Raw genomic sequence first — 21,852 nt, 5'->3', positions numbered from 1 at the left:
GTTGCATTTTTACAAACAACAACAGACTTTCCCTCCCCCCCCCCCCCCCCCCCCCCCCCCCCCAAGCTTGGAAAACATGTTGAATGCAAGTTAATGTAACTTAATGATCCTAAGTGATCCTAAACCATCTTTCCCCTATGTAGAAAGTACACCTGTGCGCACATCTGATGTGGATTATCGGTTGTTAGAAGCATCCAAAGCTGGGGACTTGGAAACTGTGAAGGTAGGTTTGAGCAATTCGTGTTAATTTTCCACTTTGCATTGCTGTGCAAGGCTTGTAGAAGCCTCTGCTACAAGAGTTGTGCAAATAGTGACGGGTGGCTAGTAAGTCATAAAACAACAGGAAGGCAAATATCTTCATTTTTTTCCTATAAAGTAGTACATTAAGATATCTTGAGGTGTTTCTCTCAAGTTTTTGATTGTTCATTCTCCCAGTTCTTCACACAGTCATGTCTTCAATGGTCTCAGAGGCAGTGTTGCAGAAATTGATCAAATTTTGTGTTGGGGTATTTGGGGAAGGTAGTCTGGGGTTTTTCTTTTGGTTTTGTTTGTTTGACTGGGTTTTGTTTGGTTTGTGGTGGTTTTTATTTGTTTGGTTTAGTTCTGTACTTTGTTTTCTTCTTTTATCTTTGCAGCAACTTTGCAGCCCTCAGAATGTGAATTGTAGAGATTTGGAAGGCCGTCATTCAACACCACTGCACTTTGCTGCAGGATATAACCGCGTATCAGTGGTAGAGTATCTGTTGCACCATGGGGCAGATGTGCACGCCAAAGATAAAGGGTACATTTCATTCCATTATATACCCCACTGTTTTCTGTTAGTGTGAGACTTCTACCCCCCCGTATTCATTTTGCTTTGGATTTCAGTAACCATTATGTTTTTCTCTTGAAATTTTTAAATTTTCTTTCCTCTTGTTCTGCATTGTTCCTGGCATTCACTGTATGGAGACTTATAGACCATTAGGGCACACTTGGCTTTCTGGCAAAGCCATTGTCAAGTACCTATCTGACACTGTAATACATGATCCTTCTCTTTTCCCTTTTGCCCATTTTGGAGATTTTCTTGTGCTTAAAAGCAGCCTTTAAGTTATTTCAGGTGATCTAAAATTAGTTCTTAATTGTATGGGATAAAATACCAGAGTTATCTCTAGTTATTTTCTAATTCTGTTAGGTAGCTTTTGTTACTTATTCAGTTAAATGATATGAACCATTTACAGGTTTTTGCATTGTTTGCAAAGCAATCATGTAGACTAGCATGATTATGTTTGATCTTTCACTCCAGTGTATTGGTTCAGGGTGGGGGAATCATTCATTTCCAATACTGAATTTTCAGACTGTCTCTGACAGAAATGTTTGGGTATCTTTCTATATCTATCAGGTGTACAGTCCTTACTAATAACTGTACTTCAAACCTGTTGTACAGTGTTAAACCTTTTCTGAAATTTACACTCAAATATCTGAAGTCAGAACATCAGTGATTCTTGAAATTTAGTTTTTGGGTATTTTTAACAGCGTTGAAGTTACTTATTTGTGGAAGTAGTAACATGGGTGCTTGCCAAGTATTGAAGTGTCTCGTGAATGAGAACTGAAGGAGGATAATGAAGTTTTAATTGAAGTTTTAATAGCAGGGAAATAACGCCATGAAAATTGGAAGGACTGAAAGATACCAATAATGTCTGGTGGAAGCGGGAGTTTTATCAACTGGAACTTTGTATGATTGCATACTGATTTTCTGTAGCTATTAATACTTTCTTTTTGATTAGTGGCTTAGTTCCCCTGCACAATGCCTGTTCTTATGGACACTACGAAGTGGCGGAGCTCCTAGTGAGGCACGGTGCTTCTGTCAACGTGGCAGACCTGTGGAAATTCACTCCTCTACATGAAGCAGCAGCAAAAGGAAAATACGAAATCTGCAAACTGCTTTTAAAAGTATGTACTAAAGGTCTTACGTGTGTCTTTAAATGTGTATATGTGTAGTTTGGCTGAAGATTAATTAATACAAAGCTAATGGCATTCAGTGAGTTTTTTATGGTGTCTTCAAGTCTATTTTAATCTTACAGTTGTCAGATGGTTTCTTGTGTAACGTCAGTTCACTTAGAATCATCAGCACAGTTACATTTTCCAGTACGTGTATTAATGCTATTAACCAAGTAGAACAAGACTCTCACACTGGAAAAAGCAGCTGAATTTGTGTAAAAATACAAAACCCCTACCTTATCCTTTTTGTCCTTTTCTGGAACAGTTACTGCAGTTGAGTAAACCTTTGTAAATACGCAAGAATATGTTACGGAGCAATAGATGAAGGTGGGTTCTAAGTGATGTCTGCTATGCAAGAAATCTAAAACAGTTATGTATGATTTATCAAGCTCCTGGAGGAAATGTATGTTTGTATACTGTGGAATACATGTTCATTATAATTAGTGGTAGAGCCTGTAAAAAGCTTGAGGTAATGCCAATATGTTTCCAGTGAGAAATGTGAGTTTGGAGTTTGAGAGACTGCTTAACATAAGTTCACATCCTATCATGAGAGGGGAAAAGAAGGTGCTAGAGTAGAATTTCCTGCCAATCCTATTTCCTGTTTTAGCCTTGCCTACTTCATGCCCCACTGAAGCACAGTGTTTAAAATAAGAGTAAGTCAGAATACGGATCATCTTAAAATCATGAAGCTTTTCCCTGTCCACTTATTTTCATTTACTGTTGCAAAGCCCTGCTATTTACCTCCTATCTCATTCATTATATAATTCGATTACCAAAAAACCATTCAGAGGGGGTAGAACATCAGTTCGAAACACATCTACAGTAAAAAACAATATATTCAAAGGTGTCTGTGGAATAGGCATGATGATGGCCCTGGTAGCAACACCTGGATACAGCTGTTAGTTCAAGCTATAGGAGCACTCATCAACTCTCAAGCACAGCAGCACTTTATAGATACTGGAGGTCTCTGGAGTTTTCTGATCATTCCACTGGGAATGTAGCCATTTTTTGTGTTCAAAGGATCCTAAATGGATGTACAACAGCAAAAGTGCTGAAATATTTCTTTTTGAAATCACACTTCCACAAGAGCTAAATATGCCCTTAGGTGACACAGTTTTGTAAAGGCTCTGGGTGTCAGTGGATATGTGCTCATGCTGCAGTTTGCACAGCACTTCTCCTGCTGTGTCTCTTACGCCAGCTGGCAGTGCTGTCAGTTCTGCTGAGCCCTGGATGTTGAGCTTAACTCCTCCTGACTTAACTCCTCTTTCTGTCCTGATCTGCTTAAAGAAGGAAACAAAAAAGTACGGGCATTTGGAGAGACTTTATTTTTTCAACACCTTTCTTTAAAATTGCCACACATTGCTGTGCTGCTTCCAAAGATAAGGCAGTTAAGTCCTTCTGCTCTCCTCATCCCCAGCTCAATCCCTGTGGCTCACACTAACACAGCTTTGCCAGCATCCCCTGTGAGAAATGGCAGGGTAGGCTTGCTGGCAGGGCTTGGACAACTGTGATTGATTATTCTAAAGGGGCCAGCCAGAGAATGCTGCCTCTGCCTTACCTATCTTTGTTTTTTCCTGCTGCTGCTGAGAATGAATAAGGAAGGAGCTGCCCCCCACAAAATTGTATGTGGTCATGACTCACATCATATGCTGGATGTACACATATGTTCCCCTCCTTGTCCCGTGCTCCAGTACTGTCTTGTTATCACTGGCTGATCTTCATGTTTTCACAGTATCACAGTATGTTTGGGGTTGGAAGGGACCTCAAAAGATCATCTAGTCCAATCACCCAAGCAAGTTTTACAAGCACAGATAACTCCAGCAGTCATCTAAGTCCACTTTCCCAACAAAATGTTTTCTTCAGCGCTTTCCAGGACCTGTAGACTGCTTAAGATGGTGCTATTGTCTATTGGAAAGTGTAGAAATTGGTATTTTTCTAGTTCCCTGCTGAAACAAGTGCCTTTCAATAGCAGGGTGGCATTTAGTGAAACATAGGGCCTGGCTTCATTGGCTCAGAAAGGTGAGCTGAGGGAACACCTCTGCCAGCCGGTTTGCAGGAGAAAGAAGGGACTGGCTGGCAAGGTATTTGCAGATGGCTTTTCTATAACATCTGCTGTGACAGTATAGATATATGCAGGATATATATCCTCCTGAACATACTGCAGTTGCAAGTAGAACAGTGGCAGCTCTCACAGAGGGCTGCCATTCTTGCCTGTGGAGTTGGGATTCACACAGCTGTGTTGCAGACTGGTGCTTTAGGCCTCAGCCTCCTGGATTTATTCTCATGTGCCTGCTGATCTATACCGTTGTTACTTCGTGATGGCTGGTCAGCAAAATCCCCTGCCTCCTGTCTTGTGCCACAGAATAATGGCACACTTATGTGCACTGCTCTGCACATGGTTATGACAGTAGCATTCCACTTTACTCTTGGCAGCATGGAGCTGATCCAACAAAAAAGAATCGAGATGGGAACACTCCGCTAGATTTGGTGAAAGAAGGAGACACAGATATCCAGGACTTACTGCGAGGAGATGCTGCCTTGCTAGATGCTGCCAAGAAGGGGTGCTTGGCACGAGTTCAGAAGCTATGTACTCAAGAAAATATCAATTGCAGAGACACCCAGGGAAGAAATTCAACACCACTTCATCTTGCAGGTGGGTGACTCACCAGGTTTTGAAGGCTTCTATATTTATGGTAAGGCTACAGAAGTTAATCACCAAAACCAGGATTGGTATCGTAGGAGTTTCTCAGAGAATTGTCCTGTAAAGTGAGTTGTTACCTGTGGCAGCCGTATTTCAGGAGGTAATATTGTTACTAGGAAAGAGGAGCTTTCGCAGTAAAAAAATTGCTTTAGCTTTTCTATCTAATAATTTTTGTTTAGTTTACCTCTCCTAATACCCAGTTTCTTTTCCTATGCCTTTTCTACAGCTGGTTACAACAATCTGGAAGTAGCTGAATACCTTCTTGAGCATGGTGCTGATGTTAATGCCCAGGACAAAGGAGGACTAATCCCCCTACACAATGCAGCATCATATGGGGTAGGTGCAGACATTCTTTCCATGAGTAGACGAGCAAGGAACTCCTTAAAATCATATCCAAAGACAATTATTTTGCAGCTGTCTTGCTGTGAACATAGCTCAGGTTTTGATGACGTGAAATATTTGTTGGGCTAAGTTGCTGCTGTAAGTCCTGTTTGCAGTCCTACAGATCTAAATAAGACAAAGATTCAAGTGTGCTGTAGCAGTTCAAGGCTGCAGTTTGGAAAGATCACTAGAACATAGCTTTTATGGAGGCAAGCAGCATTGAACAGTGTTAAATTTGGGGTGACTGTTGAAACAGGAAAGACTTCAAACTATCACTGAAAGACCTGGATGGAAGGAAGAGGACAGGTGATGACAGGGAAGTGAAGGTCTGTTACAGCTGGTCTCTGGTGGGGAGCTAAAGCTGAAGTGTTGAAAGGCCACTGAGTTTGTTGTATAGGTGTCCTCCTGGGCAAGCTTACTACTGCAGTGGGGGTGCAGTGGCTGACTCAAACCATTTTGGATGAGGCAGACCCTCCGTCCTCCATATAGGAGGAAACATTTGTGTGCATAGCTGTTGCGCAGATGCCTCATAGATTATTTATAAGCAGTTGTTAATTGTGGATGAAGTGAGAAAGAAATCTCTTGTGAACAGTTGTACGGAAACAGTGCTGGAGAAGCTCCTAGCAGCGTGTTTATGGTCAGACAGAGGACATGAAGCTCAAGAAGCAGTGTTCTTGATGGTCTCGTGCTATGCTTTGTTACTCCCTGGCCCAAGAACAGCAAAATCAGGGAGAAATGATCCTAATAGGCTCATGATTGCTTTTATTTGAGAGCCAGATGAAATAAGTACAGTGATCACCTTGTTTTTAAAGAGAGTGTATGAATGAAATTCAGCCTGCGTCATTTGCATTGGTTCTATACGTCAGTCGGGGACCCCAGCGTGCTAAGAGCAAAAAACTTCAAAAGCAGCTGAAGGATTAGAAGTAACAGAGAATTATTTTATGCTTTGTAATAATACCAAGCAATATTGTTCATCGGCATCTGCCATAAGCTTTACATTCCCAGTACGTTGCTTAGCTCTAGAGATAAATTCTGTTACGAAGATTGTGTTCTTTCTTTTCAAGCATGGGAAACCAATACACACATTCTACATAAAGGCAAAACATGCCTTCCCAGCACAGGAAACTGTTAGAGATCGGTTCAAGCTGATTATCACTTTTGAAAATCATAATGCAAATCTGATATGAGTTGCCTTACTTTCTCTAGGAAAGGTTAATGTGACAGTGTTTGGTGCTTTTCCATAAACTTATTTAGGTAAGAGTTGCTATATATCTTTCCTGTGACAGCCCACATTTCTCTCTGAGCTGTCATCAGCTCATTCAGATCTCTGTGATCGGAGGTGGAGACGAGATGAGTACTGGTTTCTCAAGTCCATAGCTGGCAGGTTTCACAGGCTCAACCTTTTCCTCACAAAGTATCTTCACTTCTCCCACCCAGCACTTCATGCTGCGTGTCCCTCCATAGGGTTTCATGGGGCAGAAAAGTCACAGGAGCAGCAACTGCTTTAGAAGTTGGGCAGAGAGGAAAAATAAGGTCAGCAGCCTTTTCAAATCACACTTATTCAGAGAGAAAAACCTTTTATGAGAGCTGCTGAAAGTCACTTAATTGCCATTGAGAGGAAAAATTAAATCCATTGGCAAGTCTTGCGCTTATGCTTAGGATTTCAGTGTTTCATGCTCCTACTTAATCGTTCTGACTACGTGCTTTTTTATTTCTTAGCTGTATTGCACAAGTAATTTTACTGGTCAGAGGCAGCCAAAAATTTTATTTCGCAGTTTTCTATTCTCTTATTTTAACTTGGGAGACTTTAGGGATGGAATATTGATGGAAGTGTAGGGTTATGAGATCATTATTTTATAGCCCATGTAAAACAGTTGTCCTTTATGACATTCATAATGCATTTTATCAATTATAGTTCTCTCACAAAATATGATTGGAGAAAGAACAAATTTGTGCTGCCAGGGATGGGTTCAAGGTCATGCAAGGAAGAAATAAAGTACAATGAAGACTTCTGTGTACTGACATTTAAGTGGTGGCACAACAGTACAGCACATCGAGCTTTAGAGCTTCTAGTATCATATCACAAATGTCACAGCCCTGTAAATTTGTGTTGCCCATTCAGATTTTTGTACACATCTTTTGACATTTAATTCTTACCAGTTTTATGATGGATCAAGTATCTCCGTTATCTCCAGCACAGGAAAGAAAATATGTATTTTATCAGTGTCATGCTGATTAAGATCCTCTTGTGTTTTCCAGCATGTGGATATAGCAGCGCTGTTGATCAAATACAATACATGTGTAAATGCAACAGATAAGTGGGCATTCACACCATTGCATGAAGCTGCACAAAAAGGAAGGACACAGCTCTGTGCTCTGCTCTTAGCTCATGGAGCAGATCCAACCATGAAGAATCAAGAGGGTCAGACACCACTAGACCTGGCAACAGTAAGTTGACATTAGCATGCCAGCCACAGGCCACTCTGGAGGATTTGCTCTGTGTGTGAAGTGGCTTTCCATGGGTACCTCAGCGATTTCAGCTTTTGCTGTACTGAGGTAGGGAGAAATGAGCATCTCCAGGGTGCCTGTTTGTGACTCATGGGTCCAGGCTTTTTCCTTTGACTGAGGTCTTAATGTGATTTAAGGTTTGCTTCCGCTTAAGGGTCCTCTCCTGGGATTGCTGGAAATAGACCTCTCTGAAATATCCCGATGATGGCAAATCTGTGTACTGTTGATTATGTTTTTTGAACCTGTGAGGAGAATCAGATAGGCCTTTACACGAATGGGATCACTTAGAGGATGATTATATTCAGTGCCTGCTTATTACCTCAGTTCTTTTTTGTCTAACTCCAACATTCTAATGTTTGCAGGTGGCTATTAAACTTTTTCTAAAGCTGGTATTTGGTTCTTGTTAGTGGTAGCAGTGGTGGCTGGTTAAAAAGCCTAATAAGGTTATATGAACATACATGCCCCAGGTTAAACGATGTTGGTGGAACAGATAATGCAACCAAATTGGATGCCAGTATATTTTAAGGCCAATGATTGATTTGATTGATAGAGAGTTCAAGAAATAACCTCCAGAATAATTTGAGCTCTAGAGAGCTTGCTTTGTGATGAGGGATATGAAAACCATGTCATGTCTCAGGGAGACAATAAGGATGTCTTAATCATGTTCTGCAAGAACATACAAGAAGGAAATTCGTAAAGGTGAGGGTCCTGCTTAATTTAGTCAACAAATGTTAAATCCAATGGTTAGCTAAGTTCATATTTCTCCTGGAGCTCTTGTCTTCTTTTGTGGTTCTGGTTTTGTTTTGGTTTGTTTTTTTAATGACACTGTAAGATGTGATTATAGCAAAGGCAGTGGTAGTCACAGAGTCCCAGAATGGTCAGGGCTGGAAGATCATCTAGTCCAGCCTACCTGCTAGTTCTTCCATTGGAACCTTGATCCAGTGCAAAATGACATGGCATTGCCTGGCCTGGGTTGTGAAGGATTTCATATCAAGTTACTGCATTGCTCTTCCTGGCTTTAATACCTATAGAGTCATTTTGTCAGAAAGGAAATTAGATGTGCCTTATTACATACCTTTATAAATGGGGAGAACCTGATTTACCAGTGTCTGAGCAGTGAATCAGAATGTTCTTGCAACCATGAATTCCTGTGTTACAAAAGTTGGCAGTTTTCTTTTTAATGGAAGAACAGAGCAATCAATTAAAACAAATTAAAAGAAAAATTCTTTCCAGAGATTGGTGTCTTGTGATAATAGAACCTCATGTTGAATTTTCCTTCTGTTTTTTCAGGCTGATGATATCCGAGCTTTGCTGATAGATGCAATGCCTCCAGAAGCTTTGCCTACATGCTTTAAGCCTCAAGCCACTGTTGTTAGTGCCTCCCTGATCTCACCAGCATCTACGCCATCCTGCCTCTCCGCTGCCAGCAGCATAGATAACCTGACCGGGCCACTGGCGGAACTGGCCGTAGGAGGGGCGTCAAACGCTGGTGATGGAGCAGCAGGAACTGAAAGGAAGGAAGGAGAAGGTGCATTTGCTGCTGGACAAGTTTACGTTGCCAGAAGTACAGTAGCTTAGTATCACAATAGGCCTCGCTTTATCTGAAAAGTATTTTCTGACTAGCCAGAAAATATTGTACAGCTTCCACTGTTACCTGTGTTGCAAAGTGTCTGGTGCTTGCTCTGTTCTCGTGTCCTCTGCCAGCAGCATTGTTGGCTGTTAATCTGTTTGCTATCGGTGATTAGGTCTGATTACAAAGGCAGATCTGATTATGTGCCCAGGTGTTCGTTGTTGATTTTATACAGAAAATCCAATGAGAATTATTTTGATGAAGAAATTATGATTGTGATGGCTGGGAGATTTCACTAAGGTTTTTTAAACCCTTTGATTAGTATCTGGAATGTATGCTCTATGTCAGCATCTCGGTGATTACATAGCAAAAAATACACCCACCCTTCCTATCCTTCTCTTTGCAATATGAGCCTGTATTTGCCACAGATGGTTTGTGCTTTTTAATAGTTGTTTTGTGCTTTTTCATAGTTTGTTTTTAAATTTGGGTACATAAGAGATAATGACTTGTTTCTTCTCTTATAGTTTCTGGTCTTGACATGAACATTACTCAGTTCCTAAAAAGCCTGGGTCTTGAACACCTTCGGGACATCTTTGAGACAGAACAGGTCAGTGGCAAGCCTCTTCTCTGTTTGTATGTATGAAAGATAGGCTAATCTAATAAATTTGTGTGACGTTTTATTTCCCTAATTTAAAAAGGAAAACAGAAAAACATGTCTGTCCCAGAAAACTGCAAATGAGTCACCAGATGCTTTATGGTGAAGTTGAGAAACTCGTGAAAATGTCTTCTGTTGTTTGCCTCAGATTTCCAGTGTCTTTTTCTTTCTTATGCATACATGATGATGATGAGTGCCAATTTGGTTTGTATTCTGAGAGTTACACTGGACCTTGTGAATGTTGGACATGGTGGTGTTATGTTGGAATGTCACCTGCAATTGTCCTTCAGCAGTCTTGCTATCCAGACAAGCCTTTGGCTACCTGTAGTGCTGCATGTGATGCTTTGGTTAGATCTAGGAAACCCTCCAGTCTGACTATAAGCTGAAATAAAGATCTAGTTTACCAGGGCGTAGTCACACTAGAGAATGTAGAAACTGTGTTTCCTAAATGAGTAGAACTATAGCATTAACTGGGTGTTGCAGGGCTAACAAGGTTCAAATCGAATTCAGAGATAGGGGAAAAAAAACCTTGCAGATTTATCAGTAATTCACAGTATATGAGAATACAACTAATGTAAAAGTTTATCAAGCTTACATTACCTTTGTGAGCAGAAGTACCTCTAATGTATTTGTAGACTCTTTTAATGTACTGTTTCTTAAATTTAACACGTTACACTTAAATATTTGTTTGTATGAGTGAGATGCAGTGGTGGAAGTGAAAGGTACAAGATTGGATTTGATGACTATTTTTTTTCCCAGGCCTCTGCTGCTAATCTTTTATGAGGGGTCAGGAAATAAATGTTCATAATGTAACATGTTGCTTACAGAAAACGTTCTGACTGTTTCCATGACACATAACTTTGGGGAGATACCTCCTGTAAAAATGCCATATCTTTTTTTCCCATCATATATGAAGTATAAGCTCTTTAATTTGGAACTGCTTCTGTTAAGAAGCAAACCAACCTCAAACCAGCCTGTATTCTACTCACATTTCTTTTTTCTTATTATTTTTCACACCTTCCTGTTACCATGCTGGTTTTGTTCTACTTTTGCTTCCTTAGTTCCTAACCTCTTTTTAAGGTCTCACCCTGCATAATAAGATTTAATAATGCAAATAGGATTCAGTATATTCATTCATCATTTTGAAACTGTTTAGCTCCTCTTTGTAGTGAAAACAAGCTCAGCGTCCTTAAGCTTACTGCTTTAAGCTGTTTTTTCCAAGCACTGCAGTACCTTCATGTGTACTTTTTCACCTTGGCTCTAAACTCTTGTTCATACTGGATTGGAGCTGATGCTTTCTAATATCTGGATTTCTTCTGTATTTTTTTTAATGTTCCGCTGCAGGTGATGAATGTCTTCAGTGCCTTTTCCACAGGAATCCCAGTAGGATTGTTTTCTGCTCAATTGGACAGATGTTCAGTGTAGCTTTTAATTCCTTGCTTGAGCTGCTTTCTTTTGAATTTATGATATTCAATTTGTAGTAGACAGAGTTCATACCTTCAAGTCCAGTTGTGTTAACAATCCAGCTTCTACTGAATCGAGTTGTATGGTTTCCCATTATTTCCTGAGCTTCCCATTCTAGTTTAATGTGTAAATTTGGAAATAGATTTTATATAATTATCTCCTCCAGATGAAGCATTTTTGGTTTTCACAGAATCACCTCAGTGGACAATGTCTTTATACTAATAAAAATGTGTGCTTTATTTAGCCTTTATCTCCTGTTGTTAAAAAAAAAAAAAAAAAAAAGTTTGTTTGACATAATGTTGTATTACCTTTCTTCTTCCACCAATAATCTCTGTGACCTTGAAATTTAAAACCCAGTCAAGTGATTGCAGATGTATTCATATATTGCAACCAAATTAATAGTTTTTATGTGTCCTCACTAGGCTGATTATTTCCAAAAGTAGTGGAATAGTTGAGCATGACTTAGCTGACCCACTGGTTTGATACACATGCAAGTGCACATGTGCATATATGCACACAGTAATAGTACACATCATAATAATGTTGATGTGAAACACAACCTTTATTAGTAAGCCTGTGAAATATTCACTTCTGTTTGTATAGTGAAAATAATGACTTGTACAACAATATGAAACTTTGAATGCTTCAAAAATATTCCCAAATTTGCCCCAGCATTTTCATGCATCCTCCTTCTACAAAAGTAAAAATATTTTTGAGAACCTCCTGTGAAAACCAGCTCTTGTAATTGCTGTAAGAGAAGTAAAACTGTTGCACAGCTTCAGGCTGTAGCATCTGGGTATGGTCCTGTGATAGGGAGAGGCTTGCCAGAAGGTGGCAGCAATTAGAAGTGCAGCAAAACATAAAATATATATGGTCTCTTGGTTTTAGGATGAATATAGTCCATTTTCTAAACTGATGAGTCTTCAGCCTTGGGAATCGGGTCAGGTTTGGCAAGTGATTTCTGTGGTCTTTCACCTTTCCAGATAACCCTGGATGTGTTGGCAGACATGGGGCATGAAGAGCTTAAAGAAATTGGGATCAATGCGTATGGACACCGCCACAAATTAATAAAAGGTGTGGAGAGACTTCTAGGAGGGCAGCAAGGTAAATATGAAACTTTGGCTGGTTACTCTGAGTGTAGCATACAACAGGCTCCCAGCAGTCACCTTCTGTAAATGTAGGGATTGTCACCGGGACTTGAAAGAAGCTGAATGTCAGAAAAATGTCCTTGTTGGCAGACCGGATGACTGAGTGGGTTGCAACAGGTAAAGAACATACTGAGGAGATAAAGGACAGAGTGATCACTTGCCTTTCCAGAGAGTGGACTCCCCTAAGGCACCTGTGGAGGCTATGCCCATTTCCAGGGACTCTGTTTTATCCAGGCAGGAGCTTATGGATCGATTTACACTACACAGGTGCCCACAGGCCACTTGTATCCTGAAGTGAGGACCTGATGGAGTTTTTTGCTGCCCCATACTTCTCAGATGCTTTTCTTGAAAGTGGAAACAATAAAATGCAGTTATGTCCCACATGCATTTTCCTCCTCTTTTAAAGCCTCTGCTAGTAACAAAAACACTTAATCTTTTCAAGGTTGTGCTTCTGCCTTTTGTTTCTTTTGAATTTCCTGCTGTGCTGGGGTTATTTAAGAAGAATAATGATGATGCTGGATACAAATAGAGCTGGTATTGTTTTCCCCTGTTGATTTTTATTCCTTTAATTCCTCCTCTTTGCAGGCACCAATCCCTATTTGACTTTCCACTGTGTGAGTCAGGGAACCATTCTCCTTGACCTTGCTCCTGACGATAAGGAATATCAGTCTGTAGAAGAGGAGGTATTGCAAGTACCTTTCTTGATACTCCAGTGGCAGTATATTGTTCTCTTCACTTATAACCCCTCAGAGCTAAAGCATGCAACACATGTTGAAAGTGAAAAAATACGCTTTGGTGTATGAATTGCATGAAGTTTAGAGCTCTTCATTTGTGTTTTTATATAGAGCAATGATGGAAATTATTTTGCTGTATTCTGCTATTTTTTTTTTAGGAAGTGGTCAGTTTGCTCACTTAGTGTTATCCAATTTTGCCTTTTTGGCGTTGTGTTTTGGATGTCATCTCATAGCAAGGCCTTCCACAGCTTGCTGGAGATGGGTGGACCTGTGAAAGTCACAGGCTGTGAGTGAAGACCAGGGGACCAAGGCCTGGCCAGTCTGTGGGTGTTCTCTGTGCTCAGGCTGTTTCTGCATGTGAACCAGCTTGTTTTTTCTTATCCAGTGGCTTAGTTAATCTGTAACCCAGATAAACAGCTCTCGGATAATTGAGAGTTCACTGTAATTTTGCCTCCCACACACACTTTTTTATTTAAGTGAGCTACAAGCAGATACCATTTTGGAAGAAAAATCATAACAGAAGAGACTTCCTGAGGAGTTATGTTTGGAAGAAACTCCATTTTACTGTGCATTTGCTATTTCTGTAATGTTCCTACACTGTAGCACAGAAGTATTTGGAATCTTTTAAAAAGTCTAGATATTCAGGATTGCTGCTGGTTTAGCTTGGAATATTTTTGATTAGTAACTCTGTAAACTGGAATTTGTGCAGATCTTTTGTATGAATTTTTCTGACAGAAAGGGTCACTTGTCTGCTATAGTAAATTGGGATATTTATTTGAGCTGTTACTAAATGTTGTTGCTGTAGCTACAAATACCTCTGGAAAAGACATGATGAAACTGTTGAAATTCTCAGTGACTGCTAATGACAGGAAAATTTACAGTGCAAGCATTTTCCTATCACTAAAAAATACAAACTGTACTCACTAGAAACACATCAGTTGTTACTCCAAAATGATCTTTTTGTAGATTCGTTTTCAAATATTTTTTTTTCTAATCTAAAGCAGGTCTTCTAGTTGCACATTATTTTATAGAAAGTGTCACTATTCTCCTTTTTTCTGCGTAGATTTTATTACAAGATTGGATAATTGCATCATCCAGGTTCTCTGTGTGGAACAGCATAGTGCACTGGATGCCTGAGAAATCAGGGTGTATCTCAGTTTAAAATTGAGTCGTGTTTTTTTTAACACCTTTTAATTAATTTTCAATCAAGATTTTCTGTTCTTGCCAGTGACATACTGAGATATTGCATGAATATTTTGACTTGCTAGCAAGCTTTCTGTGCTGAACATTTGGTTGTGTTGTTTATGTAGATGCAAAGTACAATCCGGGAGCATCGGGATGGTGGAAATGCTGGTGGGATCTTCAACAGGTACAATGTCATCAGGGTAAGTTTCAAAACCTCATAATTCTATGTGGTAAAATAAGTCGGTACTTGCATAAGCAGGCAGAATTGGTTTAATGGATCACCCTTTTATATATAAAGTTACTTAAAATAATAGTTAAACACTGTTAACAAAATTAAAGCAAGTGCTAAATGCTAAAATCAGACTGTGGTGTGCTCTGCATGTTTATGAGGGAAAAGTATCCACTTGTACTCTTAAAGGAGTCTGAAGAACTGATATTGAAGACGGAAGAGGTGAAGAGCCTGACTTATGTTTGACAGCCTAATTTAATTTCAGAGACCTATAACTTCTGGGTCTGACTGCAGCACAGATTGAATTTATTTTTTTTCCCCCCCTTTTTTATTTTATTTTTTTTTCCAGTGTAGTCTTTTCTTGCCTTTTTAAAGGAAATTTTTGGGGAGGGAGGAAGGATGAGCATGACTTTTTATTAAAAGTTTCTATCTCCCTATGCTACTTTGCATCTTGACACCTTCTTTGCCACTGCCAACTAGAAAAATACCTTTTACAAGCCCTGACGTATCACAAAATGGAATGTTGTCTTTCTGAGGGAAAGTACGCTGTCTGGTTCCTTTTTGGGGGGAGGAGGAAATAGAAGAAATCAAAACAAAACTCAGTTCCTGAGCTCCAGCAGCCCCCTGCTGTCTATCTGTTTGAAAAATGAGCCTGAGCAGAACCTTTGCAGCTTGGCCCAGTAGATCATACGTCCTTAGGCAAACTCTGCTTCTGTCCTATTCCCAAGCAAAGGTGAAGTTCTTTACAGAAACCTCGGTGGTATTAGAGCACGTGGCTGGAACGATATCTCAAGATAGATTGAATAGCACATCTCCTAATTTCTTTCCTCAAAAGCTGTTTCTTTTCATTAAAATTCAACCTAACCCAGACAGCAAGCTTCAAAAAGCTAGCCCATATTGTTCAACAGAAGTCAAAGCACAGAGGGAAGGAGTCTCAGACAGCTTGTAGTTCTTGGTGGTATTGCAAGCTCTGAGTGAAGAGGCCTGAAAGTCTTCCCTAAACCTGAGAACTGAGGCTGCACTTTCACTAGAGTTTTAACCATCTGTAAGCCTGTGCTACTGACTTGTTTGAAAGACAAGTGTGCAGAACATCCATGGGGTTTCTTTATTCCATTCATATGTCTTACTCTTAGTTTCCCCGTCAAATTTATGCAAACTCTGTGAATCTATATTCCATTTCAATTCCAATTCAAGTATGGTTGCACCTGTTGTACCACTGCAGATTCAAAAGGTCGTGAACAAGAAGTTGCGGGAGAGATTCTGTCACAGACAGAAGGAGGTCTCAGAGGAGAATCATAATCATCACAATGAGCGCATGTTGTTTCACGGTAAGGAAGTGATCTCTATTTGTATGTACTGGTATTAAGAAAAAAAGCTTACAGGGACCCACAGGCAAAGTGTTAATGTTGCTGTGTCACCATCCTGTACAGTAATTGTTTTTCTACACTAGAAATGCGGGGGTGTGGAGGTAGTGGACTTAGTCTGTGTGGTTACTGCAATCTGTAAAACTACGCTAGATAAAAAATACTTAAAAAAAAAAAAAAAACAAACACACATGTTTTTTGCTAAGCCATAGCTTAAGCTAAGCTTTGCTAAGTCATTTCCAGTAAAGCTGCTGGGAGGATGTTACGTTGCTGTGAGAATGACAGAGTGTCTTCTAAAATAGAGGAGCAGCACACAGTAAAAGCGTTTTACCCTGGCACTTCAGGCAACCATCAGGGAAAAGAATCAAAACCAACCGTGAGTCTCAGCAAGATGTTCTCTGGAAGCATCCAGAAGTGCCTAAAAATGACAGTTGCCTGAGGGTCCTCCTGCCCTAGATCCTTCTTTGATGCTGCATAGGAAATTGGTTTTGGGGATGATCGTTGTGACATCTTGTCTCATCTTAACCAGTACTGACTGCTGGAGAAGGTGTGCATTGACAAGATAAATTGTGCTGGAATCTGAGTGGGGGGAAAGCCATTTAATGAGATCTGTGAAATGAGTAAGAAATGAGTCACACATGGGATTCTGTTATATAGTGATAAATACCACATATCACAGTATCCTGCTGGGTATCACCCCCTTCCATCTGACTGAGCCACTTTCTCGTATTTAATGATTATTTGGGGCAGAGAAGCTCCTCTCGAGTCCTGTATTACTATAGAACTTAACAACATGTATAATAATACATTGTTTTGTGTCATTCTGTTCTAGGGTCTCCTTTTATTAATGCTATCATCCACAAAGGATTTGATGAAAGGCATGCATACATTGGAGGAATGTTTGGAGCTGGAATTTACTTTGCTGAGAATTCCTCAAAAAGCAACCAATATGTGTATGGGATAGGGGGAGGAACAGGCTGTCCCACACACAAAGACAGGTCCTGTTACATCTGCCACAGGTATGAGTCCAGCAGAGTTCTCTATACGTAACTCTGGCTGTCCTGTTTTTTACAATCCTGGCATGGGATGAATTGCAGGGAAAGAATAACCACTTGACCTTGGTCATGGCAGGAAAAATGCAGTTTTCCGTTCGTCAAGGCTGAGCAAAAAAGGGTATAAATGCAGTGAGTCCCACAGAAAGGTCAAAAATTACATCTGAGCACGCAGTGAGTATAAATCAAAGTGAATTGTGGCTCAGGAAAGAGGCTTGAAACAGCAACTTTGAAAATGAAGTGTCAGGGGAAAATAGCAATTAAACTCCAGGCACTCTCAGAACAAAACTGCAGTGCAAAGTGGTGGTTAGCAGTACAGTGTTGTACTGCAGATCAGATAATATTGGAAGTAGTGAACAGGACTTTGTTTTGTACTGGAGCAAATCAGTGTGCTTTTTGCAATTTGGCACCTGTCCATACCTGCTGGTAGAAACACAGAGCTGATTTCTTTGAACAGTTATATATAAAATGAACTAGAACAGGCCTCCATGAGAGGGCTAAACAAAGTGTGTGTTCTCCCTTCTGTGTCAACAAATTTTTTTGGGGACAAGTTTTATACAGCCTTAGAACCAGTTTCTAAAAGTGTTTCTCGAAAGAACCTTGAGAAATTAATTATAACAAAATAAACTCAAAAGTCTGAAATTATTTTAGAAGCATACTACTCCTAGTAAGATATTTTAAAATTATGTTTTTTCCTTTTAGACAAATGCTCTTCTGTAGAGTGACCCTTGGAAAATCTTTTCTTCAGTTCAGCACAATGAAAATGGCTCATGCCCCTCCAGGGCACCATTCTGTTATTGGCCGGCCAAGTGTGAATGGACTCGCATACGCTGAATATGTTATCTATAGAGGAGAACAGGTATGTGGAGTAACAGGGTCTGCGTTTGTGGAAGAGCAGAGCTTGGAGCTGGAGAGGGGGTGTGACTGGTTTCCATACCAGCTGTGCTGTGATAACCTGGTTGAGTAGATTTTTTTTTTTTTTTTTCATTTAAATGTGGAAATGAACAGCAAACTGTATCAAGCCAGCAAACACTACTCCTGCCGACTGAGCTACTCTGATTTACACCATGCAGAATTGCCTAATTCCTCCTGTGTAGTACTGCTAGAGTCTGTTAAGAGTTGTAGTTTCTCTCAGTAGGCACTGGTTCTCCCATTGCATTTTACTGGCATTACTTAACAAGAACGTGTGCATTTCTGGGACTCTTATAGCTAATGAGGAATCTGGGCTTTTTACCTGTAGATTCCCAGCAGTGACAGTGTCCCTATCCGCCAGAGACTACCCTTAAGTGGCAACTGAAGTAGCGTAGCAATCTCTGGGAGCTGATTTTTAATCTGAATAACTCAGCTAGACCCTTACTCTAGAAAAGTGGTTTGCTTACTACCCTGAATGACTCCAAGGTTATATAATAAATTCAGGTTGGAAGGAACCTTGAGGAGAACACCGAGGCCAGCCTCTTGTTCACGCTGATTTCAGACCAGACTATTGAGGGCTTTTTTTGACCAGGCAGGTCTCTAAGGCCTTGAAGAATGGTGTTTCACAGCCCCTCTCAGCAGTTTGTTCCATTGTTTAATTATCATCAGATCAAAATATATGTTCTTTGTATCCAATAGGAACCTCCCTTGCTTTATTAATCTCATTTTCCTGCTATGCAGCTCAGAAAATAATCTGGCTCTGTCTTCTTAGTAGCCTTCATCTGTGATGGAAGATTGCTGTGAGGGCCCACAAAGCTCTCCCTCTTCTGGACTGAGCAAGCCCATCTCCCTCAGCCTCTTCTTGTTTGTCCTGTGCTCGCTCCCCTGACTATTTTACTTACTGGTCCTTTGCTGAACATGGCTCCAGTTTGTTGGCATCTTGCTTGTATTAGAGTCCCAAAAGTTGTATGTGGTTGTCTAGATGTGGTCTAGCGAGTACTGAATAAAGAGTCGAGCGGCTGCGCTGCTGTGTGCTGGTAGCCTTTATTGCTGACAGGACACACTGCTGATTTTGCTTTGGCTTGCTGTCACACAAGCGCCCACAGCATCTTTTCAGCAGAGCTGTTTCCCATCCTGCAGTGTTACAAGGAATTAGTTCATCCCAGGTGAACTTGCTGGGTATCATGAGGCTTCTGTTGGCCCAGCCTCCTCTCATCTCTCTAGGTTCCTCTGAAAGGGGCCCAGCCCTCCGGCAGCTTCAGCTTTGTTCCGGGACTGACCCTCCTACCAGCTCTCTTGAGAAAACGCTGGACAGATGCCTGGGTTTCGGGTTTGGGGTGTGCCAAGTTATTTTACTGCCAGTAAAGGCAGGTCATACAGCAACTCCGTGAGCATTTTAGGGTCAGACTGCATCGGTCATGTGAGATTTGTTAATAACTTACAGACATTTGCTGATCTGTAGGATTAGCTAACAAGGCACGTAACTCTGATTGTGTGTTCCTGTTGCGCTCACAATTTCTGGCAGTGTCTGCATGGACGAAATGTCTTTCTACTAGTGTTTCAATGAAGGTATTAACTACAGTGAGCAGTTCCCACTTGGTGCTGGCTAGGTTTAAAACCTGCTTTTCCTTTTGTACTCTGCAAACATAGAGCTGATTCTTGCACTGTCCTTCCTGATCACTGTTTAGTGAAATCCAAAATGTGAGCTTGCTGAGCATACCTTGGCATAAAGCAATGGTTTTTTTTTTCTTGACTTTACTTTCAGGCATACCCAGAATATCTCATTACGTACCAGATTGTGAAACCAGAAGCTCCCTCACAGACAGCAACAGCAGCGGAGCAAAAGACCTAGTAGCTACAGAGCAATGAAGAAGGAAGTGACTTCAATCTCGGGCTGGATGGATACATGTTTCAGAAAATCAGTATCATATAAAATCCTTAACAACCTGGAAATAAGCTGTATGTCTTTTATAAAGCATTGCTGTCTTGACGAATACGATATGAGTAACTCTTGCATACTCAACTGCTACTGTTCCTTCTGAGGAAAGTTTACAAGGGACTGCCTTTTAATAATGTATCTCAGGCTCCTAGTCTCTGCAGTTACCATGTGTAAAATAATATTTTGATCTAGACTTTGGGAACATTATTGTGCAAATGGAAATTTTATCAATGCCATCTCACATGCTAAAATTTCAGACACTACTGTTCTAGTTATTTTATTTGCAGATAAATTGCATATAAGCCCAATACTTTTTGTTTCAGTGTACTCCATTCATTTTATGTTTTCAAGAGATCCTAGTCAACTATTTATTTCCCTTTTGTATTCTGAAGTTGAGCCGAAACCTTCTTAAAGATATTTTGCACAAAGTCGATTTGACTAAAATCATTAACAATGCAATATGAATTTCACCTGAGAAGTGGCTAGGTCCAGTTCTTCAATATAGGCTTTTTAGCATGCTTCTGAGCAAACAATAATATGAGTGAGGGTAACTTCAGAGTGGAAACATATGTCATTTGACTGCTTTGTCTGAGTTTTCTGAGAGAAGCCCTGGAAGTGTTCACAAGGGTAAAACCAGCTCTTGTGCTTGGAAAAACTTCATGAAGCACAGATCAATGCCCTCTGCTGGCATGTCTAAAAGAACATTTTATAAGGCTCCTAATAAGTACTTGCAGTTTGCGAAATGTTCTCCAGTTACAGTGGCATATGGTTTTGCCAGGAGATACAGGTGAAAAGCCAGAAGGTTTCATGCAGGAGGGTGTATCTGGTTCATGTCCCTCTGTAATATGAGACCCGGGAGATGAGTTTCAAACCGGTAAGGGAAGGGTGTATTGTAGCAGTTTGTGTCACATCTTTACGTGTGACATCACAGTTGCAGAGTGTAAGGGATTTACAAAAATAATAGTGCTTTTAAATATAGATTTTACATTTTGTTGAAAATGAAGTTTTAAAACATCAGTTGACAAGTGGATTTGTTTACAGGTATACTGGAGAACAAAGCTGGGATTTATTCACTCTAATCCCTTCCTCTGCAAGTTCCCAGGTTTATTTCACTGGGTAGGAGAAAGTTGTTTTTAAGCATTGTGTAGCACAGCATCAAACAATTTCAAAAGTCCCCCTCATGGAGGATAAGCATTTAAAAAAAGCAGAAACAGATTCCTTTTTTTGTGTTGGTTTTACAACTTCAGAGAAGGCTGGGAATCAAGCTGTGTTAATTTTTTTCTTAACAATTAATACCAGGAGATGTGCTTCAGTGTTGAGCATGTAACGACTGGAGAAATAATATTCTTTTGAACACAACACACTGTACTTTTCCCTATCAACCAGCACTGTTTAGTATCTGATGATCCAGTTCATGCATTCAGGTTTTATTGCCCTTAAAGCAAGGAAATTACAGAACAGTGTGCTTTTAGTTTACAAAAATTTATGTGCTCCCCACAAGTGGGATTTTGCTGCCATTTTTGGATAAAACAAACGTAAACCTGAAGAGCTTTTCACTTTCAGCATTAAGACACAGAATTTTAATTTGTAACATTGAGACATCAATGTTGAAGTAAGTTATCCTCACAGAGGAACTTCACCCACTGTAAAATCAGTCATGTGATGCAATCTGGCTACCTGCAAATCATCTGTTTGTAATATCTCTAAAGAAAACCTTAGAAATAGCAATACTCCAACAGATCTTGAACTTTGCATTTTATTTTTCTTGAGCTGGCAGTGGATACACGGTTCTTGCTTCATTTTGTGAGCTGATTGAATCTGTAGCTTTGAAGTCCAAGCCAGACTCTAGCCTAGTTGTCCTTTTAATCAAATTTCATTGATAAAACTGGGTGCTTGTATTTTGGCTACTTGTTTAATAGTGTTAGGATTGCAAAGATCACCACTAGGCTTTGAAGCTTTGTATTCATCATTTAAGTTTGGGGTTTGTTTTTAACTTAGTTAATAATGGAGTGAAGTATGTGCCTATCTACACT

General features: G+C 40.1%; 1 protein-coding gene across 7 annotated transcripts in view; it reads left to right on the top strand.

Moving 5' to 3' along the window:
* The window catches only part of TNKS (tankyrase), a 140,291-nt gene extending 118,937 nt beyond the window's left edge, over positions 1-21,354 (top strand). For 2 of the 7 annotated variants that reach the window (XM_080343275.1, XM_080343281.1), the window contains 14 exons: positions 144-223; positions 636-781; positions 1,764-1,929; positions 4,411-4,630; positions 4,905-5,014; positions 7,319-7,507; positions 8,858-9,131; positions 9,662-9,744; positions 12,240-12,360; positions 12,990-13,087; positions 14,449-14,523; positions 15,775-15,880; positions 16,749-16,935; positions 17,671-18,284. In XM_080343275.1, the coding sequence (XP_080199401.1) occupies positions 144-223; positions 636-781; positions 1,764-1,929; positions 4,411-4,630; positions 4,905-5,014; positions 7,319-7,507; positions 8,858-9,131; positions 9,662-9,744; positions 12,240-12,360; positions 12,990-13,087; positions 14,449-14,523; positions 15,775-15,880; positions 16,749-16,935; positions 17,671-17,935 (2,120 nt within the window). In that variant the 3' untranslated portion in view covers positions 17,936-18,284. Of the gene's footprint in view, positions 1-143; positions 224-635; positions 782-1,763; positions 1,930-4,410; positions 4,631-4,904; positions 5,015-7,318; positions 7,508-8,857; positions 9,132-9,661; positions 9,745-12,239; positions 12,361-12,989; positions 13,088-14,448; positions 14,524-15,774; positions 15,881-16,748; positions 16,936-17,670; positions 18,285-19,645 lie in introns of those variants that run through there. The other 5 variants (XM_080343278.1, XM_080343276.1, XM_080343277.1 and 2 more) reach the window with 5 other exon arrangements.
* The last annotated feature ends 498 nt before the right edge of the window (positions 21,355-21,852 follow it).

Source organism: Nesoenas mayeri (assembly GCF_963082525.1).
Source record: "Nesoenas mayeri genome assembly, chromosome: 4".
In the NCBI taxonomy this organism is placed as follows: domain Eukaryota; kingdom Metazoa; phylum Chordata; class Aves; order Columbiformes; family Columbidae; genus Nesoenas; species Nesoenas mayeri.
This window is presented reverse-complemented; position numbering and strand designations above follow the sequence as displayed.